This window comes from Ranitomeya imitator, chromosome 8 (genome assembly GCF_032444005.1).
Source record: "Ranitomeya imitator isolate aRanImi1 chromosome 8, aRanImi1.pri, whole genome shotgun sequence".
Lineage (NCBI taxonomy): Eukaryota > Metazoa > Chordata > Amphibia > Anura > Dendrobatidae > Ranitomeya > Ranitomeya imitator.
The window spans coordinates 168,520,898-168,546,366 of NC_091289.1; the positions used below are offsets into that span (position 1 = coordinate 168,520,898).

Below are 25,469 nucleotides of genomic sequence, written 5' to 3' on the forward strand. Positions count from 1 at the left end.
TAACAATTATCTCTGCTGGTCGTAATTCCATACATATGGCCATTGCATTTGATGAATAGAAGAAATGCATGTAACGAGGCCTCTTTAGACATGATTAACTGTATCATTCAGCGTGAAACTCTTTTGTGTTTTAAAAAAAATCTAAAGCGGATTTGCAAAAAAATCTGCTACAAAAATCCAAAGCAGAATCTTGGATTTCTGCCGTGGAAGTGTAGCTTGATATGCTATGTATCTGCACATAGATTAGCCACTTTCTGTGATGCTAATCTGCGTGAGGAATCATTCACAATAGTACACCTGTCACATTTTATATTTTTCTGGGATGCTGATTTTTAAATCCGTAGGGAAACAAATGTGCTATGAGCGCAGATTACGTAGTAAAATTGAAAGAGTAAGGTTTGTGGCCAAATTTCAGAAGGAAAACCACGTGAAAACGTAATTCCATGTGAATGTGTCTGTCGCAACAACAAAACTTTTTCTGAAACAGTTGCTGAAGTGATCAGATGTTCGCCATAAAACTGACTCCAGGGGATTACTGTGACTGCTCCAAATACAACCATGTATGTAGAACAATTTGTACTTAGCGACACCCTCTTCTGATTCTTAGAGGGTGCTACCAAGCAAAGGAAACCCTCCTACTATGTCCATTTTCCCTAAAACTCTTTTGCAGTAGAGTGTTTAAGAAAAACAAGGCTGGGCCTGAATAAGACGCTAAAAAGCGTAGCCTCAATAAAGTGACTGTTCTCCTACCTCTGATCGATCATCTTTTCCAGCAGTGCGCATTGGTCTCTTGTTTTTCTTCTACCCATAGTAGAACACCATAACCGGCCACCAAGAGTTATACTCTTTACAAGCTTTCCGCATCTTCAGCACTTTCTGTGGTTGGCACAATGCATAACTGGCACCAAGAGGAGAAGAAGCTGGATCACCTTTTACTAGCTTTCCAAAAGAGTTATGCCAGTTTTAAGCCTGTAATATAGTTTAGAGCCATCTGCTCCTTTTTAATGTAATACTTAAAGTATAGATCACCAAAAGCTCAAATAATAGTTGATCACTCAAGATTTCAGGATCTTTAGGGTAATGTTCACCAAAGTTTTTTAAGGGGTTTTTTTTTGTTAACGAAATACGGATCCACTTTGGAATCCTCCTCAAAAACCACTTTCAGAAAATCTCCTACAAAAATTTTCCAAAAAAGAAGCATTTGCTGAAGAGGTTACCACTTGAAAATCTTGTTGTTTTTGAACACCTCAAAAAATGGTGGAGTAAGATGCTCCTGATTTATTAAGAGGCACAAGCCAATTAATGAGTCAGGGGCACCTTACAAGTGTTGAGCTCTGCCGTGTTCCCTGACAGAACTCTTACCCCAGTCGGGGAATGTAGTAAGATTTCTGGTGTAAGGTATGCCACGTCTGGTCATGAACTTGATAGGCAGGCAATGCCGCGTTCCCATCCCACTCATGCTCTACCCACTTAGGTGGAGCTAACCAGGACAGGGGTGAAAACTCCTAAAGTGGCATAATTTTTGGACAATGTGGTGTTGTGCAAGAATTTTGCAATTTTACAATTGTTTACACCAGATTTCTGCTGTAAACACTTTCATGTATTGGTCTCTTATCATTAACAAAGCCTAAAAGTGAAGCGTTGCCTTCTTACGCCAACCTGCATCCATATATCTTATTAAGACATATGGATACCTTAGAGAGGAGTCCTCTTTCTATGAGCTAGAGAGTTTGGGAAACAGGACAGGATAGCTGTGATTGCAAAATGATTGCATTCTGAACTAATAATAATTACCAGAAATGATGATTATTCAATAATATTATAACCAAATGCAATCTGGCGGATCTTCGCCCTCATCCGGTTCCACTAGATCAAATACTGGCCCCCGCTCTGCACGGTCTATTTTGGCTATTTTTTTTATTACCTAGAGCTGCAGAAGAAAAATAAATGCGTCCTCAATCTGTTTATTATTGTAATTACATTTTCTCACTTTCTGAAATTAGCAGCATGTTCTTTTACGTTGGAACAATACGCGTTTGGCTAAATCACTCTTCACTCTGCAATTTATCCTAGATTAAGAGGTTCTTTATAGTTTTCAAGGCAACAGCAAATTTGTGATTGCTTCGGCTGCGGTGTGTTGTCCTTCTGGTGCCCTTGAATTGAAGATTTTTTAGATGAAAAAAAATGTGAATGTGCTAATAAAAGTAATTTCTGTAGGTAGCCAATGGCTATCATCCGATGGCCTGCAGATCACCATCCAAGGATGACCCCAGACAGTATCCTTAAAATCCGATGTAGTATGAGACAGCAAATTAAGAGATAAACTCTACCGGCTGCTTAAGATTTCTTTACATAGTTTTTTGCGCTTGTTTTAATCTCTTGACTGCCAGAGGCTTTGGAAGTATGTCGTTTTGCAATTTGTTGCTGGCCCCTCGAGCGATGGAATATGTTTGTGTGAGTTTATTTATACTTCATCAGATTATTCCATTGATCCTACACTTCTCCGCCCCATCCTGTCCTATTTTCATTTTTCTTATCGAAAGACACTGACTTATATCTTACAGCGGGCTCAGCCTTTCTGAACCCCGAAGGAGATTGCGGAGGGGAGATGGATAGTGAAACTCAACTAACCTTCTACACAGACCCGTCTCGCAGCCGGCGACGAAGCCGAGGTCAGTGAAATAATGCAATGTAATCTATGACCTATTGGGCCCTTTAGACTCGGGTGAAATTGAACCTTTGCTTCCCCTATAATAACTTTCCTTTTTAAGGACTGTTATCAGATAGCCCTATAAACTTGTATGCCTGTAAACTTCTAGCGATACATCGAGGCATTATTCTATTAAGCCATAAACAAAAGGCGCGGCAAAATATCTCACATAAGAAAATACTTTTCTTAATGTAACGAAGGTATATGGTAATGACATTTTTTTTTTAAATAAAAAGAGAGACTGACTCAATGCAAGGCTACAACTTCATACACCGTTTACTGTGCCTCGGGTCCACATTGTTATTACAATGATTTACATACTTCTACTGCGGTAGGATGTGGTGGTGATGTAGGCCTGGTTCCTCAACGCACGTTTCACCAAGGTTCATCTGGGGTGTCCACCTGACGAAAATTCTTATTTAGCTTTATACTCTGAATCATCTGGCTACCATCTTTAAATTTTACTAGGATTTCTGCCTCCATTAGGTGACACCCAAGACCCTGCTCTCTTACTCTGTGAAGAGGCTATTTGCATATTTTATTTCCCATGGTTGACCCATAAGTCTCTAAGCCAATTTCATGTTTTCCTTAAATAGAACATGACGGCGGATACATGCTGCTCAAATCACGGGCAACATTTATAAAGCACTGGTGGTATGATTTCAGCCATGAAGGTTATGACACTAAAGTGTTTTGGCGCAAAAACCACAGGAGACTAGCTGGACTGGTGGGTCCCCAGTGGTTTCTCTCCATCCCCTGCCAATAACTCAAGTGTCTCTCCCTTTACACTTATGCAAGGAGAGAGCTGTCATTCAGAAAGTGAAGGTGGAGAGAAGACGTCAAGGACCAACCTTTCCAATGGATTACCCATGCAGGTTTTGAAGAATGTTTTTCTCTAAAACACTGCACCATTTTTTGAGTCAAATATACATAGCGGAAATCATACAGCCAGCATCTGATACATGCTGCCAGTGGTTTGGGCAGTATGTGTTAGCTATCCTTCAAAGTTTTTTTTTTCTAGTGAGAAATCAACACACTTCCTTCCAAGTTATATACAGTTTAGGACTGAATAGAGGATTACCATGGTCATATATGAGAAAGGCATGGCTGTGGAGCAAGTACAAAAAGTAACTGTTATCAATACATAGAGAATATGGAACAAGAATGGCCACTGTTTCCTCAACGTGCCACGAATATCTGTTTCCAGTCTCCTGATTGTCACCAGACTCATCCCTAAATGTATATTTCATATGGAAAGTATCAGCTACTTTATCTTTAAGTTTTCTTTCGTTGTGTCAAAATCATGATGATGGGTTCAACTCCGATGACTATGTATACGGTAAACATGTGTATTGTAGTTACATGTTCTTGCCGCTTGCTTGCGTTGCTGACTATGATCCCATAATAATCCTATTTCTTTTATTTTTATTTCAGCAGTAGGTTCTCCACGTAGTCCTGTCAACAAGATGACTCTGACCCTTCTCAGTATAACCAGCTGTGTTATTGGCTTGGTATGTTCATCCCATATCAGCTGCCCTTTGATTGTGAGGATTACACTTCATGTTCCAGAGCACCTTATTGCTGATGGTAAGGTTATACTTCAAAGCAAGACTGTCCTTATAACACAAGGGTAGTGGGTGTTCGTCAAGAAGAGGGAAATGACAAAGAACATGATGGTAGAAAATATGTGTAGGTGTAAAAAGCCATACAGGTTCACCTAAACAACATCATATGGCTGCTCTCTACTCTGGCAAGATCATCTATCCACAATTGATGTGCAAGGTGTCTACAATACTTATTATCATAATACATCTAAAACACAAAGACACAAGTACATTTTATTCTAGCTTCTAGTACATCGAGTCCTGTGCAGTATTTATGTCACTATATCTATATAGATATGTAAAGATCTATCTATCTACAATATCGATCTACCTATCTATCTATCTATCTATCTATCTATCTATCTATCTATCTATCTATCTATCTATCTATCTATCTATCTATCTATCTATATGTACAGCTCTGGCAAAAATTACCACCACATCACAACCCTGCCATGGGCAGCTCAATCTCCAGACGTGAACCCCATTGAAAACCTCTGGAATGTAATCAAGAGGATGATGGATAGCCACAAGCCATCAAACAAAGAGGAACTGCTTAAATGTCTGCGCCAGGAGCAGTGTGAAAACTGGTGGAAAGCACGCCAAGACACATGAAAGCTGTGATTAAAAATCATGGTTATTCCACCAAATATTGATTTCTGAACTCTTCCTGAGTTAAAACATTAGTATTGTTGTTTCTAAATGATTATGAACTTGTTTTCTTTGCATTATTTGAGGTCTTTTAAGCACTGGTTTGACCATTTCTCCTTTTCAGAAAAAAAATACAAAATTTATTGCTTGGAAATTCAGAGACATGTTGTCAGAAGTTTATAGACTAAAAGAACAATTTATATTTTACTCAAAAATATACCTATAAAGAGAAAAATCGGACAAACTGAACATTTTGCATTGGTCTTTTAATTTTTGCTAGCGCTGTACGCACACACACACACACACACACACACACACATTTATATATATATATATACATGGTCAGCCATTTATATGGATACACCTAAATAAAATGGGAATGGTTGGTGATATCAACTTCCTGCTTGCGCCACATTAGTATATGGGAGGAGGAAAACTTTTCAAGATGGGTGGTGACCGTGGCAGCCATTTTGAAGTCAGCCCTTTTTTTATCCAACTTTATTTTTTCCAATGGGAAGAGGGTCATGTGACACATCAAACTTATTGAGAATATCACAAGAAAAACAATGGTCTTAACATGACTTTATTCTTTCATGAATCATGATTATTTACATGTTTATGACCACTTATAAAATGTGTTCAAAGTGCTGCCCATTGTGTTGGATTGTCAATGCAACCCTCTTCTCCCACTCATGAGACACTGATAGCAACACCTCAGAAGAAATGCTAGCACGGGCTTCTAGTATCCGTTGATTCAGATGCTGCACATCTCATATCTTTACTGCATAGACAATTGCCTTCAGAAGACCCCAAAGATAAAAGTCTAAGGGGGTCAGATCAAGAGACCTTGGTACGCAATTCAACTGGTCAATGACGACCAATCCACTTTCCAGGAAACTGTTCATGTAGGAATGCTCGGACCTGACACCCAAGATGGTGCACCACCACAACTTCTTGGCCAATGAAACCCAACCATAATAATATTTCAACAAATGAGAAAATGTTTCACATAATTCACATACATTCACTATGCTTTCAAGTAATAATTGTGAGCGTGCACTGGCATATATGATGAGTAACTCACATGTTATCCCTTACTTTTAGGAAGTCGCTTCATCCTCCTGGAGGGCAGCCAGTTAGATGCCAGTGACTGGTTGAACCCTGCACAGGTAGTTCTCTTCTCACAAATGAACTCCAGTGGTCCCTGGGCCTTAGACCTTTGTGCCAAACGAATTCTGGACCCTTGTGAGCATTTATGTGACCCTGAAACAGGTATTAAATCTTTTGATCACCGTAAGTATTGGCTTTTTTATACAGTTTTTGCAATAATGAATGCTTTTAGATAGGGGAACTCGTTAAGCTTCAACCAATCTAGGGTGACTCTTAAAATCAATTACATAATGATTACATTTCCTAATTTCAATCAACTTAACAGAGCATTGAGCAATATCAAGTTCTTAAACACTTTAATTTTTATAACCTGAAATGTATTCAATCTAGACCACATTTTTTTTAATTCTTCATGAAACAATCTTAGTAGAGTAGGGGTCATGACGGGTCTATGAGACAAATTTTCTTTCTACTTCCAGGAGAATGTTTATGCCATGAAGGCTACATGAGAGATCCAGTGCATAAGCACCTCTGTATTCGGAATGAATGGGGTACAAACCAAGGGTACGTACCGGAAACCAATCATTTCTGCCATGTTTATATTTCTAATATGGATATCCTCCCACATTAATCTTCCGAAATTTCCCAATGAGGCTGTAAAATTCATTGTTTAGGTTGGGTTATTTCTCCGTATTATCCGTATTGGGTGGGATTGGTTTAGAGTCTCTCTTTCCATTGTCTGTGTATTTATACATTTCTAAGAGAAATGGAAAAATGTAGAGTCCTGAAAAAATGTTTTGGAATCGTTATGTTTTAAATAATACATAAACATAGAATAGCTGAGAGCATTCTTGGTGTATATACGTCCACATTTTGTATGCAGAACTTTCTGAAGGCTATCACCAAAATGAAATTCAAGGCAAAGGGTTGTATGAGATACGTAAAGGATATCTGACACAGCAGCACTCTGATCTATGAACAGTCAGGTGCTGTCATTGGGCTCCAATTACTAGAATAGGGGATCAACTGCAATACCAGACGCAACCTATGGACACGAGAGGCCCTGTATTTGGAAGAAAGCAGCCATATTGTTCTAATCTCATTCAATACTGTTAAAGAGAAAGAGTTAGCACCATTTTGCAAGCTAAGCTAAAGGCCATGATGGCTATGTTATACAGATTAAGTCAATACCTTTAGTGAAGAGATGCACCTTGTGGCTCTTTAATCAGCATTTGAAGTTTTCAGGTAATGAGATTTAGGTGCACATAGGCTGGACTGTGCACTTGGCCTTCGCCTCCCGCCCTGTGCTCTCGCTTCCCGTGGCAAGGACAGCACCATTGAAAATTTTCAAACAGGAGGCCGGTCACTGAAAAATCAGTAATCTGCCAATCAAACACAGGAGGCAGGCAGAAATGCTAGGGCAGGAGAAGACCCAATGCACAGTCCGGCCTCTGTGCACCTAAATCTCATTAATCAAAGACTTCAAATGCGGAAGTGGATTAAAGAGCTACAAAGCGGTTTCTTCACTGAAGGTATCAATTAAATCTGCATAACAGCTCTATTACAGCCAAGTCTTTACTTTAACTTGCAAAATCATGCTGACAGGTTCCCTTTAAGATACAGTTTACTTTTTATTACTTTTTTTTCATTATTCAAATGTTTTAGTTTCTTTTTAGTTTCTTTCTAATTAATTTATTTTTGTTATTTATGTATTTTCCTTTTTATGTAGCCCCTGGCCATACACCATGTTTCAGAGGGGATTTGATCTTGTTTTAGGGGAACAGCCAGCAGACAAGATATTCAGGTATAGTACAAGATTACAAATATCAGTGATTCCTAACTTAAGTTATTAAAGGAGTTGTCTCAATATGATAAAGTAGATGGTGGCCCGATTCTAACGCATTGGGTATTCTAGAATATGTATGTATGTATGTATATAGCAGCCACATAGTATACAGCACAGGCCACATAGTATATAGGAGCCATGTAGTATATAGCAGACACGCAGTATATAACACAGCCCACGTAATATATAGCACAGCCCACGCAGTATATAACACAGCCCACGCAGTATATAACACACCCAATGCTGTATATAACACAGGCCACGCAGTATATAACAGTGGCCACGCAGTATATAACACAGCCCACGCAGTATATAACACTGCCCACGTAGTATATAACACTGGCCACATAGTATATAGCAGCCACACAGTATATAACATAGCCCACGTAATATATAGCACAGCCCACGCAGTATATAACACAGCCTACAGTATATAACACAGCCCACGCAGTATATAACGCTGCCCACGTAGTATATAGCAGTCACGCAGTATATAACACAGCCCAAGTAGTATATAGCAGTGTGGGCACCATATCCCTGTTAAAAAAAAAATTAAATAAAAAAATAGCTATATACTCACCCGCCAGCGTCCAGCGAAGCTGTCACGATGCACGCGCTGCTGCCGCCAGCTTCAGTTCCCAGTGATGCATTGCGAGACCGCTAAGTCTTCTGGGTAGTTTTGCAATGCATCTCTGGGAACAGAAGCTGGCGGCAGCCGTGCGTGCATCGGCGGACGATAGAAGGTGAGAATAGCAGGTTTTATGTTTTTTTATTATTTTTAACATTAGATCTTTTTACTATTGATGCTGCATAGGCAGCATCAATAGTAAAAAGTTGGTCACACAGGGTTAATAGCAGCGATAACGGAGTGCGTGACCCGTGGCATAACGTGGCCCGTTAACGCTGTTATTAACCCTGTGTGAGCGCTGACTGGATGACTGGAGGGGAGTATGGAGCGGGCACCAGGTACTGACTGGACAGAAGTAGGGAGGGACTAATTCTTGGCCGGACTGTGCCCGTCGCTGATTGGTCGCGGTCGCCAGCGACGCGAGATTTCCGTTACAGACAGACAGAAAGACAGACATATGGAAGTACCCCTTAGACAATTATATATAGATGAATAGAATTGTAATGCACGGAGGAATTTATAAGTCTGTAGCTTATTGCTCATTTTCTCTAGTAGAGGTGGCCGGTCTCCTAGGCAATCAGAGCAGCACTCGGATGCTTGTTGGATCTGGTCAGCTTTATCTCCTCCCATGCTGCAAAGGCAAAACTGCCTATGGCAGCAGCAGTGGAGAGCCCTCAGTTTGGCCCAGTGGCCCAACCATGCCGTTAACCTGACCTGTCAATCTTTGGAAATGCGCTGCCAAGAAGCAAACAGGGAGCTGGGAGGCAGGAGAGCGCTCTTGAACATTGATCTTGAGAACACCTCTTTAAAGTGAACCTGTCAGCAGGATTGTGCTCAGAAACCTACAGACACTGTCAGGTCAGCGCCATTATAATGATTACAGTGGTACCTGGTGATGAAATACGTCTTGTGGTCGTTGCTTAATCTTTATTTTCAGTTTTGAGTTAATCATATACTCGTGCTCTGGGGCCGGGCTGCACATGTTTTTTTTCCATTTTTTTGACATATACTATATACATATATATTGCATATATATGTATATACTGTATAATATTCATTATGTAAACTAGGGGGCAGGTCAGTGAGCAATCAGTGACCTGTCAGAAGCCATACTGGAGCATACCTAATCAGAGCACCACATATAAAGGCCAGGTATCATTGTAATCAGTATAACGGCGCCGACCTGACACTGTCTGTAGGTTACTGGGCACAATCCTGCTGACAGGTTCCCTTTAAGTAAAGTTCATTTGTTGAACATAATTGTGGAAAATTATGCAGAAAAAAAAAATATCCAAAGGCCGTATCACCAATAAGGGCAGATCAGATCATTACTATTTTCCGCACTCGCTGTAGGAAATGGTTTACTCATATTTGCTAGGTGCAACACAAACAATTTATGGAACTCTTCATATATATATATATATATATATATATATATATATATATATATATATGAGAAGCGTAATATAAAGCATATATCACAAAAGTTGGCATCATGGTTGTGTACTCGGCCTGTGACCTTGACAGCTACCAGCACCTTCTCCTCTCTGAGAAGCATCTCTTACGGTCATATTTGCCCATCACCTTCATTTGTAATGTCTCGCAGGCTGACAGACACCAAGGACTAGAATAACAGCCATGACCTCAAGGTCCAGGGTGCTCCGCAATGAATCTTTTCATGTCACAACATGTTTCAGAATTTCTGTACAATATATAGTATTTTTGCGTGATGGATTCACAGACGCTTTTTTAAACAGTCTTGTAAAATCCTGATACAAAATATTGACTCAGTATTCCAGGAGGTGAAAACTGCAGCTTCTATATATTTAAAAAAAAATAAATGTTTATAATATATTTTTTAAAGGGAACATGTCATGTAAACGAAAACTCTATTAACCTGCAGATATGGGATTAGTCTGCAGGATAATACTGTTTTGAATCTACCCAGCACTCACACTGAGAGCCCAGCTGCCTGGAGGAAAGAGATTTTATTTCTCCCTGCAGCCTCCAGCTTTCAGTCATAGAGGCACCACCGCCAGGGCTTTAGTCACTGCTCTGTGCATAGTGATTTGCAGCTGTAATCGCACCTTAGAACTGACTGACAGGCAGCACTTCATGAGAGCCGTCTATCTGCCAGTGACTGAAAGGCTACTGAGAGGAATACAGGTAATTTCCTCCTGGCAGCGGGGCTTTCAGTGCCGACACTGGGCAGCTTCAGAAAGGCATTAGCCTGCAGATTAATCCCACATCTGCAGAATAATAGCATTTTTTGAATGACAAGTTCCTTTTAAACTCTAGAATTTGTGGTACATTGAGTTTATATGTCTAAGTACAAAATGTTTTAAAAGATAAATAGATTATCAAACATTAATTAAAGGGAATCTGTCACCAGGTTTTTGCCATCCCATTTTTGAGCACCATAATGTAGAGACTGAGACCCTGACAAAATAATAACATGACAACCCTGATATTCTGATAAAATTAGATTTATCTGCTGCAGATCTAGCAGTTCTCTAAATGCTGAGTTCTGTATAACCACGCCCATACCTCTGATAGATTTGTGTGTACACTGTGCATAGGCAGAAAGCTGCCATCGGTGCTGGGGATAAGGTTACACAGAGCACATGAATTTGGAGGAGTACACAGCATCAACTTTACTAATCCTCTAGTGATAATCTCCTGCTGATAAAACTGTATTTTTATCAAAGCTGCAGCAAGCATCTCAATCGAGCAAGCAAGAAGTGACACATTGCTGGAATCAGTGTCTCTGCCCCTACATAATGCGGCTCTTAGATTAAGTAGCAAGATGCCGGTGCCAGATTTCCTTTAATCAAAGACTACCACTCTTCCCTTGGCAAAAAAACGTCTTTCATAAATTGCATCAAGACTATTCTTTCAAAAACAACATCCCGGTCTGTAGATTGTGTTCGGGATCGAAGCTTAATCAGCTCCATTGGAGAGAAAGATGCAGATCTGCAATACCACTCACAGCCTTGAAGACAGAGAGGAGGAGGGGTTTGTCTCTATGTAAAGTCTTGTCTAAAGTCCACTTTAAGGGAGGATATTAGCGAAGGAAATGAAGATGTCGAGTCCATATGGGTTGAAATTCATGGAGGGAAAAATGGTAACAAAATTCTCATTGGGGTCTGTTACAAACCCCCAAATATAACAGAAACCATGGAAAGTCTACTTCTAAAGCAGATAGATGAAGCTGCAACCCATAATGAGGTCCTGGTTATGGGGGACTTTAACTACCCGGATATTAACTGGGAAACAGAAACCTGTGAAACCCATAAAGGCAACAGGTTTCTGCTAATAACCAAGAAAAATTATCTTTCACAATTGGTGCAGAATCCAACCAGAGGAGCAGCACTTTTAGACCTAATACTATCTAATAGACCTGACAGAATAACAAATCTGCAGGTGGTTGGGCATCTAGGAAATAGCGACCACAATATTGTGCAGTTTCACCTGTCTTTCACTAGGGGGACTTGTCAGGGAGTCACAAAAACACTGAACTTTAGGAAGGCAAAGTTTGACCAGCTTAGAGATGCCCTTAATCTGGTAGACTGGGACAATATCCTCAGAAATGAGAATACAGATAATAAATGGGAAATGTTTAAGAACATCCTAAATAGGCAGTGTAAGCGGTTTATACCTTGTGGGAATAAAAGGACTAGAAATAGGAAAAACCCAATGTGGCTAAACAAAGAAGTAAGACAGGCAATTAACAGTAAAAAGAAAGCATTTGCACTACTAAAGCAGGATGGCACCATTGAAGTTCTAAAAAACTATAGGGAGAAAAATACTTTATCTAAAAAACTAATTAAAGCTGCCAAAAAGGAAACAGAGAAGCACATTGCTAAGGAGAGTAAAACTAATCCCAAACTGTTCTTCAACTATATCAATAGTAAAAGAATAAAAACTGAAAATGTAGGCCCCTTAAAAAATAGTGAGGAAAGAATGGTTGTAGATGACGAGGAAAAAGCTAACATATTAAACACCTTCTTCTCCACGGTATTCACGGTGGAAAATGAAATGCTAGGTGAAATCCCAAGAAACAATGAAAACCCTATATTAAGGGTCACCAATCTAACCCAAGAAGAGGTGCGAAACCGGCTAAATAAGATTAAAATAGATAAATCTCCGGGTCCGGATGGCATACACCCACGAGTACTAAGGGAACTAAGTAATGTAATAGATAAACCATTATTTCTTATTTTTAGGGACTCTATAGCGACAGGGTCTGTTCCGCAGGACTGGCGCATAGCAAATGTGGTGCCAATATTCAAAAAGGGCTCTAAAAGTGAACCTGGAAATTATAGGCCAGTAAGTCTAACCTCTATTGTTGGTAAAATATTTGAAGGGTTTCTGAGGGATGTTATTCTGGATTATCTCAATGAGAATAACTGTTTAACTCCATATCAGCATGGGTTTATGAGAAATCGCTCCTGTCAAACCAATCTAATCAGTTTTTATGAAGAGGTAAGCTATAGGCTGGACCACGGTGAGTCATTGGACGTGGTATATCTCGATTTTTCCAAAGCGTTTGATACCGTGCCGCACAAGAGGTTGGTACACAAAATGAGAATGCTTGGTCTGGGGGAAAATGTGTGTAAATGGGTTAGTAACTGGCTTAGTGATAGAAAGCAGAGGGTGGTTATAAATGGTATAGTCTCTAACTGGGTCGCTGTGACCAGTGGGGTACCGCAGGGGTCAGTATTGGGACCTGTTCTCTTCAACATATTCATTAATGATCTGGTAGAAGGTTTACACAGTAAAATATCGATATTTGCAGATGATACAAAACTATGTAAAGCAGTTAATACAAGAGAAGATAGTATTCTGCTACAGATGGATCTGGATAAGTTGGAAACTTGGGCTGAAAGGTGGCAGATGAGGTTTAACAATGATAAATGTAAGGTTATACACATGGGAAGAGGGAATCAATATCACCATTACACACTGAATGGGAAACCACTGGGTAAATCTGACAGGGAGAAGGACTTGGGGATCCTAGTTAATGATAAACTTACCTGGAGCAGCCAGTGCCAGGCAGCAGCTGCCAAGGCAAACAGGATCATGGGGTGCATTAAAAGAGGTCTGGATACACATGATGAGAGCATTATACTGCCTCTGTACAAATCCCTAGTTAGACCGCACATGGAGTACTGTGTCCAGTTTTGGGCACCGGTGCTCAGGAAGGATATAATGGAACTAGAGAGAGTACAAAGGAGGGCAACAAAATTAATAAAGGGGATGGGAGAACTACAATACCCAGATAGATTAGCGAAATTAGGATTATTTAGTCTAGAAAAAAGACGACTGAGGGGCGATCTAATAACCATGTATAAGTATATAAGGGGACAATACAAATATCTCGCTGAGGATCTGTTTATACCAAGGAAGGTGACGGGCACAAGGGGGCATTCTTTGCGTCTGGAGGAGAGAAGGTTTTTCCACCAACATAGAAGAGGATTCTTTACTGTTAGGGCAGTGAGAATCTGGAATTGCTTGCCTGAGGAGGTGGTGATGGCGAACTCAGTCGAGGGGTTCAAGAGAGGCCTGGATGTCTTCCTGGAGCAGAACAATATTGTATCATACAATTATTAGGTTCTGTAAAAGGACGTAGATCTGGGGATTTATTATGACGGAATATAGGCTGAACTGGATGGACAAATGTCTTTTTTCGGCCTTACTAACTATGTTACTATGTTACTATGTTACAGGGGTATCGTTGAGTGTGATAGAAAAGCGACCATTAAAATTGAGAAAATTTCCCAAAATTAATTTCAAGCAGATTTGCTGACTTCAGGGGTAAAAAAAATAATAATTGGCACCTAATAAATTTGATGCCAATTGAATAGACCTGGAAGGGGTTAAAACAAAAAAAAAAAAGAATTCTACAGCCTGACCTCGTCCCTCCCCTTTGCTATCCCTCCGCCGGTCCTTCGGCTGGAACTTCTATATTCTCTTTATTTAATCTTGCTTCCGGCCATCATAACGCGTGGCACGATGCATCTCAATGACGTGTGTCACGCTGGAAGCTGGCATGTGCGCCCGTCAATTACGTGGGTCCTGTGCCACATCACGGCTTTTCGCCTAGAGAATGGAAAACCTTTCCGGAAGGCAGATAAAAGCGAGAACATAAAAGACAACAGATAGAAGGGAGACGAGCCAATGGGAGGACCGGCGATGGAAGCTTCGGAAGGACCAAGGAGGGGGAAATATAACATTTTTCTGGCTGCTAATTTGCTCGATTTCTACAAAACTAATTGCAAAATATTCAGTTTCTAATTATACCATTTTTTTTATTTAAGAAAAATTCAATTTGCCTCAAATCAAAGTACTCATCTCTAGCTGCCGTGTTTTTCTTATCCTTGATAGCTCCTCTGATGCTCTTTGCTTCTTGTTCTTTCCGTAACAAATGTGAGATGTCCATAAAAGCCCATTTAACAATCACAGAGCAGTGGTGATGGGACAAGCACCAGAACAGGACCTGAGGGGAACAATTCAATATTTTTGGTTTTATCTGTTAATATCGGCAGTAAAATAACGCACTATCTTAAGCCTTATGACCGCACCATTTACAATAGGTGTCACAACTCACCTCCTCCTGTACAATGACTGATAATACCAGTATGTATAGTTAATTACATAGGATCCACAATCTTCAATAGATAAAAATGCATCTGCCATTCGCAGTAGGTGATGTCACAGCTCACCTCCTCCTCCTGTACAATGACTGATAATAACACCTTTATATACAGTAGATAACACAGGATCCACCAATCACAATAGCTGTCACAGCTCACCTCCTCCTCCTGTATAATGATTGATAATACCAGTATATGTAGTAAATTACATAGGATCCACAATCTTCAATAGATAAAAATGCATCTGCCATTCGCAGTAGGTGATGTCACAGCTCACCTTCTCCTTCTTTTCCTATACAATGATTGATAACATCTCTATATACAGTAAATAAGTCAGGATCCACCATTTACGACAGGTGATGTCTCAGATCACCTCCTCCCCCTCCTGTACAAAGACTGATAACACCTCTATATACAGTAGATGACACAGGATCCACAATTCACAACAGGTAATGTCACAGCTCACCTCCTCCCCCTGTACAAAGACTGATAACACCTCTATATACAGTAGATAACACAGGATCCACCATTCACAATAGATGATGTCACAGCTCACCTCCTCCTCCTGTACAATGACTAATAATACCTCTATATGCAGTAGATATCACAGGATCCACCATTCACAATAGGTGATGTCACAGCTCACCTCCTCTTCCTGTACAATGACTAATAACCCCTCTATATACAGTAGGTAACACAGGATCCACCATTCACAATAGGTGATATCACAGCTCACCTCCTCCTCCTGTACAATGACTAATAACGCCTCTATATACAGTAGATAACACAGGATCCACCATTCACAATAGGTGATGTCACAGCTCACCTCCTCCTCCTGTACAATGACTGATAAAACCTCTATATACAGTAGATAACACAGGATCCGCCATTCACAATAGGAGATGTCACAGCTCACCTCCTCCTCCTTCTCTTGTACAATGTCCTTGCCGTGACGAAAACATGCTCAATAAATCCTCCAATACAGGATCGGAGTCAGTCTACTAGGGTCCATGTGACAACAGAAAGTAGGAGTGTAATATTGGGCCTAGTGGCCAGTGTGAAAAATTGTTCATTTTCTGATTATTAATGTATTCAAATTGTGATATGAATACTAAAAAATAGGTCTATCAGTTTATTCTACAGACACGTTCCCTCTGTAACCTGGTGCTGCAGGCAATATCTGCAGTGAGGTTTTCTCTATCTTTGTATTTCGTAAATATTTACGTTAACACAATTTTCTTTCCAACCCAGATTCACTTATACGCTGGGAGAAGGTATGTGGCTTCCTCTCAGCAAGAGCTTTGTCATCCCCCCTGCCGAACTGGCCATTAATCCATCAGCCAAGTGTAAAACAGACATGAGTGTTATGGAGGATGCAGTGGAGGTCAGGTGAGTGCCGGGGACAGGCAGGGGAGACGCGGTGTCACTGAGCACGTCCTCTCCCCGCGCTCTGATTAATGTGCCCGCGTGTATCAGGGACACGTTGTGCTATCATGGCTATATATTGAATGCATGCTTTGGCGTTCGCGGGCATAAACGGAGGCAGCATTTGTGCCCGATGATTTGTATGTTCTCACCAACACATTTCTCACTTTTTTTTTGCCTCTGTCTCAATCCTTCCCTTTTTTCTAAATCTATTTCCCCCTCGCCCTGACCTCCGCTCTTGCCCCTTGCACTGACATGCAGCCTTTTTTTCTAGCTTTCCTTGATTTGATGGATTTCCTCCCTGTCTCTCCCAATCTATCATCCTACTCCCTGCCTCCTTCCTTATTTTTTGCTTTGCCCACAGAGAGGAGCTTATGACCTCCTCCTCATTCGATAACCTTGAGATTCTGCTAGACTCCTTTGGACCAGTTCGAGATTGCTCCAAAGGGAACGGGGGCTGCAGCAAGAACTTTCGATGTGTTTCCGACCGCAAGTTGGATTCCAGCGGCTGCGTGGTAAGTTTACCATACATGATAATTAAAATATAAAGAGATATTATTAGTGATGAGCAAGCGTGCTCGGGTAAGGTGTTAATAGAGTATCTTCGACGTGCTCTAATACTATGTTCGAGTCCCCGCGGCTGCATGTCTCGCGGTTGTTTTACGGCCACAACACAGGCAGGCATTGCTTGTTTGCTGCGGCTGTCGATCAGCCGCGAGACATGCAGCCGCCGGGACTCGAACATATGAAATAAAAAAATAGCAAAGGAAATGCTTAAACGTGGCAGGGTATCTGATATCATTACAATAAACGAACAACTAAAAGTAATATCCCTACAACCAAAAAGCAGGACCAAAGTGGTGGCATGTGGTCAGTCGGAAATCACAGAAAAACTAAAAGCGCTGAAAAAAGCCGACCATATAGTCCCGTGTATTATAATGAAAATATATAGTATATTATATCGAGCAGGTACAATAACAGAAGAAACATCAATGATTGTAATAGGGTAAAATGACATAAGAACAAGGACACACACCCAGGAGTATAAAAAAAACAGTAAGACTGGGTAAGAAAAGTGCCAGGGTGGTGTGCGCAACACAAATAATGGTAAAAAAAGAATAATAACCAATTCTATGCAGTATAAATAAATAAATGAATAAAGTGCTTGTGCATAAAAAACCTTGAACAAATATTAATATAGGTACAAGTGTGTCGTAAGATATCAAAACACTGACTGTAACAAAGATGTGTATAAACCATGTATCAAGTGTAACACAAGGTGTATAAATGCACATAGAGATAATACTAGTAATAATGCATGAGTAAAGGATCCCTGGCACCTGGATGGCGTCCTCCCCAACGCGCGCTTCGGCACGCTGCCTTCGACTGCTTACGACTTTATAGAATTAACTTATATAAAACTTTAGCAATTTTTCACACATACATTGCCTTAATTATCCTGTATTGTTCCATTTTATATAGTAACTAGCTGAAGAGCACGGCGTTGCCTGGGCATAGTAAATATATGTGGTTAGTTATAGCACCTCACTTGTCTTATTTTCCCATCACGCCTCTCATTTTCCCAATCACATCTTTCATTTTCCCCCTCACACCTCTCATTTTCTCCCTCACTCCTCTCATTCCCCCCTAACACTTGTCATTTCAACCTCACATCTGTCATTTTCTGATCACTCCACTATTTTTCCTCACTCCTCTCATTTTGCACTCACACCTTTTCATTTTCACCTCACACCTCTCATTTTCACCTCATCACCTCAGTATATACATGTTTGTCATCTCCCTTATATATAGTATACATCTGTATGTCATCTCCTGTATATAGTATATACCTGTATGTCATCTCCCCTATATATAGTATATACCTGCTGTGTGTCATCTCCCCTATATATAGTATATACCTGAATGTTATCTCCTTCTATATATAGTATAAACCTGTATGTCATCTCCTCCTGTATATAGTATATACCTGTGTGTCATCTCCCCTGTATATAGTATATATCTGTGTGTCATCTCCTCCTGTATATAGTATATACCTGCATGTCATCTTCTATATATAGCATATACCTGTATGTCATCTCCTCCTGTATATAGTATATACCTGTAGGTCATCTGCTCCTGTATATACTATATACCTGTGTGTCATCTCCTCCTGTGTATATATATGTACTTGTATGTCATCTCCTCCTCTATATAGTATATACCTGTGTGTCATCTCTCCTGTATATAGTATATATCTGTGCGTCATCTCCCCTGTATATAGTTTATATCTGTATGTCATCTCCTCCTGTATTCGACCTCGTTCACACGTTATTTGCTCAGTATTTTTACCTCAGTATTTGTAAGCTAAATTGGCAGCCTGATAAATCCCCAGCCAACAGGAAGCCCTCCCCCTGGCCGTATATATTAGCTCACACATACACATAATAGACAGGTCATGTGACTGACAGCTGCCGTATTTCCTATATGGCATATTTGTTGCTCTTGTAGTTTGTCTGCTTATTAATCAGATTATTATTTTTGAAGGATACCAGACTTGTGTGTGTTTTAGGGCGAGTTTCGTTTGTCAAGTTGTGTGTGTTGAGTTGCGTGTGGCGACATGCATGTAGCGACTTTTGTGAGATGAGTTTTGTGTGGCAACATGCGTGTAGCAACTTTTTGTGTGTCGAGTTGCATGTGACAGGTTAGTGTAGCAAGTTGTGTGCAGCAAGTTTTGCGCATGGCGACTTTTGCGCGTGGCGAGTTTTATGTGTGGTGCCTTTTGAGTATGTGAAAGTTTTGTGTGAGGCAACTTTTGCATGTGTTGCAACTTTTGTGCATGTGGCAATTTTTCCGCGTGTGCAAGTTTTGCGTGTGGCGAGTTTTCCATGAGGTGAGTTTTGCACTTGTGGCGAGTTTTGCAAGAGCCTAGTTTTTGCATGTGGCGAGTTCTGCGCGTGGCGAGTTTTGAGTGGTGACTTTTGTGTTTCGACTTTTATGTGGCGAGGTTGGTGTATTTGTGGTGAAATGAGTGCTGAGGGTAATATGTGTTCAAGCATGTGGTAGTGTGTGGCGCATTTTGTGTGTGTGTTCATATCCCCGTGTGTGGTGAGTATCCCATGTCGGGCCCCACCTTAGCAATTGTACGGTATATACTCTTTGGCGCCATCGCTCTCATTCTTTAAGTCCCCCTTGTTCACATCTGGCAGCTGTCAATTTGCCTCCTACACTTTTCCTTTCACTTTTTCCCCATTATGTAGATAGGGGCAAAATTGTTTGGTGAATTGGAAAGCACGGGGTTAAAATTTCACCTCACAACATAGCCTATGATGCTCTCAGGGTCCAGACGTGTGACTGTGCAAAATTTTGTGGCTGTAGCTGCGACGGTGCAGATGCCAATCCCGGACATACACACACACACACACACACACACACACATACACACATTCAGCTTTATATATTAGATGTTACAGCCTGAAACATATGCAGAGCTGCACTCATCATGGCTTCAGAGCTGCAATCACTCAGCATCCTAAGCTAGCTTAATATCTGCATTTATTACTTTATTATTGAATTTATCTTAAATCTTTACTCAATGTATTGATGTTTTTTCTTCCAAGCCCACCATACCCATGCATGCTCATTTTGGCTGAGCATTCTTGTGTTTCCAATGAAGAGAAGTTAGTAAGTTAGTAAGCTAATATACGAGCACTGGCTTAGCTTCCATGAGAAAAAAGAACTGGTGCTAACATTCAACAGGCAAAATTTTTCCTTCCCTTTACATCATCGGTGGAGGGAGATTTAGGGCCCTTGTACGTTTTAGATGGTCGGTGGGTTCGGCCAACATTAAAGAGTTATTCCCAATAAAAAAAAAGTTATCCCTTATTCATAAGATTGGAGTTAACTTGCATCAACTTTTTCCATCAGTAGAAATCAACTAAGTAAGGCTACGTTCACATTAGCGTTTTGCGTGTTTGCGTCGGGCGCCCCTATGTTTAACATGGTGGGCGCATGGACATGCGTTGTGCTGCGTTGTGCGACGCATGCCTTTTTTTTGCTGCAAGCGTTGGGCGCAGAAAACGCAACAAGTTGCATTTTTTTTGCGTCCAAATTTCGGCAAAAAAGGACGCATGCCTCGCAAAATGCAGCGTTTTAGCGTGCGTTTTGGTGCGTTTTTATTTGCATTGTGCATTGCGTCGCCAACGCAGCGGCGCACAACGCAAATGTGAATGTAGCCTTGATAGGTGAACTGACACCTTTGACGTAGGTAGTTAACATATTGTCCAATAGTGGTCAGTGAATCTGTAGAAGTTTGATTCATGGGTATTTTGTTAACAAGTGAATTAGTCATTACTGAGCGTGTTCCTGAAAAAAGAATTAGTATTCTCCCACTGGATTGTCTATCATAATCTGCTCTCATCATATATATAGTGTTCTTCCTTTGATAAAGTTTAGCCTCCTCTTTGAATCCCTTAAGTCTCCATCTTAAACCCTAGATTTATCCCTGAATTTTTTATTAATCTATGCTCTGTTATCAATTCCATAATGCATGAGTACAGCATCACATAGTCAGCCAGAGCCCAAACCATTCTACTAATAGGACATTGTGATAAAGCTTTCCCCTATATTTTTCTAAATAAACTGAAATATTAGCAGCATACAGTCAGGAAACTGAGCTGTGATCTCTTTAATTATATCTGTGTTGCAGGAGCTGTGTAATCATCATCAGTAACTTTGATAAGAGTTTTATGCCCAACTCTCTTTCACTTTATATAGAACCTCAGTGGTACAAGTAAAAGCAGTTTCATCATACAGGAAGTTCTGGTAAATGAGATAGTGACCCCCTACAGAGAACATAAAGTCAAGTAATTACCAAGGGGAGCCCATAAGTTCACATTACCTACCTGATATGAAAAATAATATGAATTTTCATATAGAAAGTAATAACATAACAGTAGCTAAATTATATATAGTGGGGAACTAGTGACAGGATGTCAGAAGACATGGTGCAACACCACTTAGGGAATTACAAAACGATACCCCAAAAATACTTAGTCATTTTCTTCACGATTGATGGAAATGCAACAAAAACTTGGTACTCCATTCAGTGTCAAGGTGCCTTCAAGAAAGACAAAAAGAGAGCAATCTTTGAAAGTGGGGTTTATTTAGTTTTATTTCCTATTACTTATACGATGCCAACATTTTCCTCAAAGCTGTATAGAGATTTGGACCCATTATGTTAGTCCTTATCCACAGTACTAGAGCTCATTGTGTAATTTTCTTAAGACCTCGTTAAGACATTTGTGCACATCGGTCCATGATCAGACCTGACCGCAGCTCTCTTGGCCTGAGTGTGACAGCTTCTTGTATTTCTATGAGGGTGTCACGCTCAGGTCCGGAAAGGCACAGCTAGTCCATGCATTGTGGTCCCATTTTGGAACGATTTGCCTTCCCGTCCGAATGAGCCTTAGACTTAGACACACACTAGAGCCAATTTTTTAAAATAACAGTTAACAAATTAGGGTTTGAAAGGGAGAAGAAGCTGGAATGTTCAAAGGAACCCTCCCAGGCTTAAGAGGACCATAAAACGTAAAAAAATCCTCCCTTGGCCAAATTCAAACCCGAGACCCCAATGCTGCACGAGTTGATAAGTAAGTTAACAATGAAATTCCATGATCCAGAAGAAAAAAAATCACATTACATTGAAATGTATTTTTTCCACAAGCTACAAAATAATTTCCTTTCTTCTCGCCGGCGGTGGTCGGTTAACTGTAACGATTCGAGCAATGTAACAGGCATAAAAGTGTGCTAAAAGGACAGGAAGAATGTAATTGCAGGGCAGTGTCCAATCATTTTTTTGTATTTCTGAATTGAATGAAGCCAAGAAAGTGCCATGATAACATTTAAAAGTGTTTTCTCTAAGAATCCTGGGAATTGGCCGAGTCAATCACCATATAATAGACCTCACTCCATACGTAGCAAGTCACAATTTTAACCCTTTCACGTCAACAGGATGGGGGGTCAGAAACATATTCTGAGCAATTTCCTGCCGACCGGATGACATCGGAGGGGGTTAGGAACTCAGAGATTTGCAAACTCTTCCACAATCTGTGGATTCTAATGGCTTTAATACATCACAGTCATCTGGTTCAGTTAACTGGGTCATAAGGCACGCACCGAGAGTAATCGGGCACTGAGGTACATATTACACTATTTAATAGACATTAAACATCCAGACCACCTCTGCAGTGATTCCTATATGAATCATAATCTTCCGACATCTCCAACCACCAGAATGGAAACAGGTCAACTTTTTATGGCTGAAGTAGCAGCGGGGAACCCCTTGTCTGCGATGTTACTGTCAGACGTTATAGCCGAGGCTAGAAGTATCTTCACGGTCTTCACAGATTTATTTTATACTAAGGATGAATCACATTCCTGAATTGTCCCTCAGAACTTTTGTACCTTTTGTAACTTTGAAATCCCAACTTTTTGTTTAAGAAAAAAATATATATTTTTTTAACTTACAAGGTAATTTTTTTGTCGTTATGGAAAATAAGGCAATGTACCTTCTAAGAATGACACTAACTCAAGAGCTTAGATAGGTTTTTAAGATCTGTAGACGACAGCCAACCTGTGAACACCCCATTGGTTGAGCATGAGTTTTATAAAAACTTTTAAAGGCTTGGGCTTCGCGGACAACACTCGTGCACTTGTTATTTTGTGGCTATGTGCACATGTCTGATATTTTCAGCTTATTTCCAGCTAGTGAGAATAGGAAATGCCCAGTTTGTGATTTTCAAAAATCTCCAGTTAAGAACGGAGTGTTTGTTTATTTATACCCATGATAAATATGGTCGTTCCGTGCATAAATGTAGATGTTCATTAGGCTACTTTCACACTTCCGTCTTTTCAGATCCGTCACAATCCGTTGATTTTTGAGAATGCAGGATCCTGCAAAAAAATTAGCAGGATCCTGCATTTTCCCATAGACTTGTATTAGTGACGGATTGTGACGGATGGCCATCCGTTTCATCCGTCGTGCACTGGATCCGTCGTAAAATGGCGGTCCGTCGTGCAGAGAAAACGTTAATTGTAACTTTTTTTGTGCACGTCGGAAAATCGGTCAGCGACGCATCCTGCGATGCCCGTCGTCGGCTCCAATGGATGCCTATGGACGCAGGATCCATCGCTGACTGTCACACGCAGGAATCCAGCGACAGATCCAGTTTTTCCCTTCTGAGCATGCCCGGAACAATTTTCAAGTCCGGGAAAAAGTCAGTCTCTCTCTCTCTCTCTCTCTCGTCCCCGGACATTTAGTTCTCGGAATTTCTCTACGACGGATCCGTCATTACACTGGATCCGTCACACGCGTTTTCCCTATTTTTATTACGTCTGTCTATACGTCATTTTGCTGCACCACGACGGACCCCAGAAAACGGAAGTGTGAAACTAGCCTTACATGATAGCAAAAAGAATATATAGCTGATTAATTGGTAAAATAAATTCCCTATGTCCAGTCAGTTTAGTCCTATGCCTCATCAGTACATTATTCTGAACAGTAAGATCTAGCACACAATGTATATGGACCATACTGTACATCTGTATGGCGCTGATTGTAGCAGAGAATGTCTCCTCAATATGGTACCATACAGTGCACCACAAGGCAACACATGGAGTGCCTAGTATAGAGCCATGTAGCTACTATTCAGGCACTGCTCATGAGCCCTTACACCAATACATATACTAATATAGCTTTGGCTATAAGACATCTAGGACAGATCATTTTCATCTTAATGTGAGCTGTCACATGATAAAGGCAGGTAACAGGAATTATGTGATAACTATCCAACAGGGAAGTCAGTCTGCGAAACAGTCACTTTTACACCTGTTATAAAATGGAATCTAAAGTCTCGTCCATTAAGTGCCTCTGAGATCTGGTTTCTTCACGTCTTATACAATCATCAAAGTTTGATCTACGATAGTATTTTAGTTTTAGTGTTTAAGGACTTTAAAAAAAAGTGGCAACTTCTAAGCTTTATAAGTATTAAGTTACTTAAATGGGGTGTAATAAAAATGTATTGTTAAAGGGGTTGTCCAGGATCCTGTTTATTTAGATTCCAAAAAAAACAGTGCCACATATGTGTACAGGCTGTGACTGGTACTGCAGTTCAGCTACATTCATTCAAGACCTCAATCAGACGTCAGTGTTTTTCGTGTGCACAAAAAAATGGTAGGTGTGTTTTGGATCTGGGTGTCATCAGTGTTTTTCACATATGGTTAAAGGGAACCTGTCACCTGAATTTGGCGGGACCGGTTTTCGGTCATATGGGCGGAGTTTTCAGGTGTTTGATTCACCCTTTCCTTACCCGCTGGCTGCATGCTGCCCGCAATATTGGATTGAAGTTCATTCTCTGTCCTCCGTAGTACATGCCTGCGCAAGGCAATCTTGCGGCCAGCATACAGCCAGCGGGTAGGGAAAGGGTGAATCAAACACCTGAAAACTCTGTCCATATGACCGAAAACCGGTCCCGCCAAATTCAGGTGACAGGTTCCCTTTAAATTTAAAAAAAATGATAAAGCTTCTCATATCTTTGCAATTTTATACACTGACAGCACAAAAACTGGACCCGGAGGCCATCCATCTGCTATACTTGTTCGTCACAGACCCATAGAATTGAATTGGAATGTTGCATCCAAGCTATCTATAAAAAATGAACATGTCTCTATGATTTTTGCATGGACACACAGTCCTCAAAAAAACACAGATATATGACTAAAAGCATAGATTATAATGTATCTCTGTTCTATCCATGAAAAACCAGAACACCAAACTGTATGT

The 25,469-nt window shown here is 40.5% G+C and overlaps 1 protein-coding gene across 6 annotated transcripts in view; it reads left to right on the forward strand.

The window, feature by feature from the left end:
- ASTN1 (astrotactin 1) overlaps positions 1–25,469 on the forward strand; it is a 606,833-nt gene that overhangs the window by 428,304 nt on the left and 153,060 nt on the right. For 4 of the 6 annotated variants that reach the window (XM_069737796.1, XM_069737799.1, XM_069737797.1 and 1 more), the window contains 7 exons: positions 2,565–2,672; positions 4,145–4,297; positions 6,070–6,237; positions 6,555–6,639; positions 7,805–7,879; positions 16,457–16,594; positions 16,995–17,145. In XM_069737796.1, coding sequence (XP_069593897.1) covers positions 2,565–2,672; positions 4,145–4,297; positions 6,070–6,237; positions 6,555–6,639; positions 7,805–7,879; positions 16,457–16,594; positions 16,995–17,145 — 878 coding nt within the window. The remainder of the gene's footprint in view (positions 1–2,564; positions 2,673–4,144; positions 4,298–6,069; positions 6,238–6,554; positions 6,640–7,804; positions 7,880–16,456; positions 16,595–16,994; positions 17,146–25,469) is intronic. The other 2 variants (XM_069737798.1, XM_069737802.1) reach the window with 1 other exon arrangement.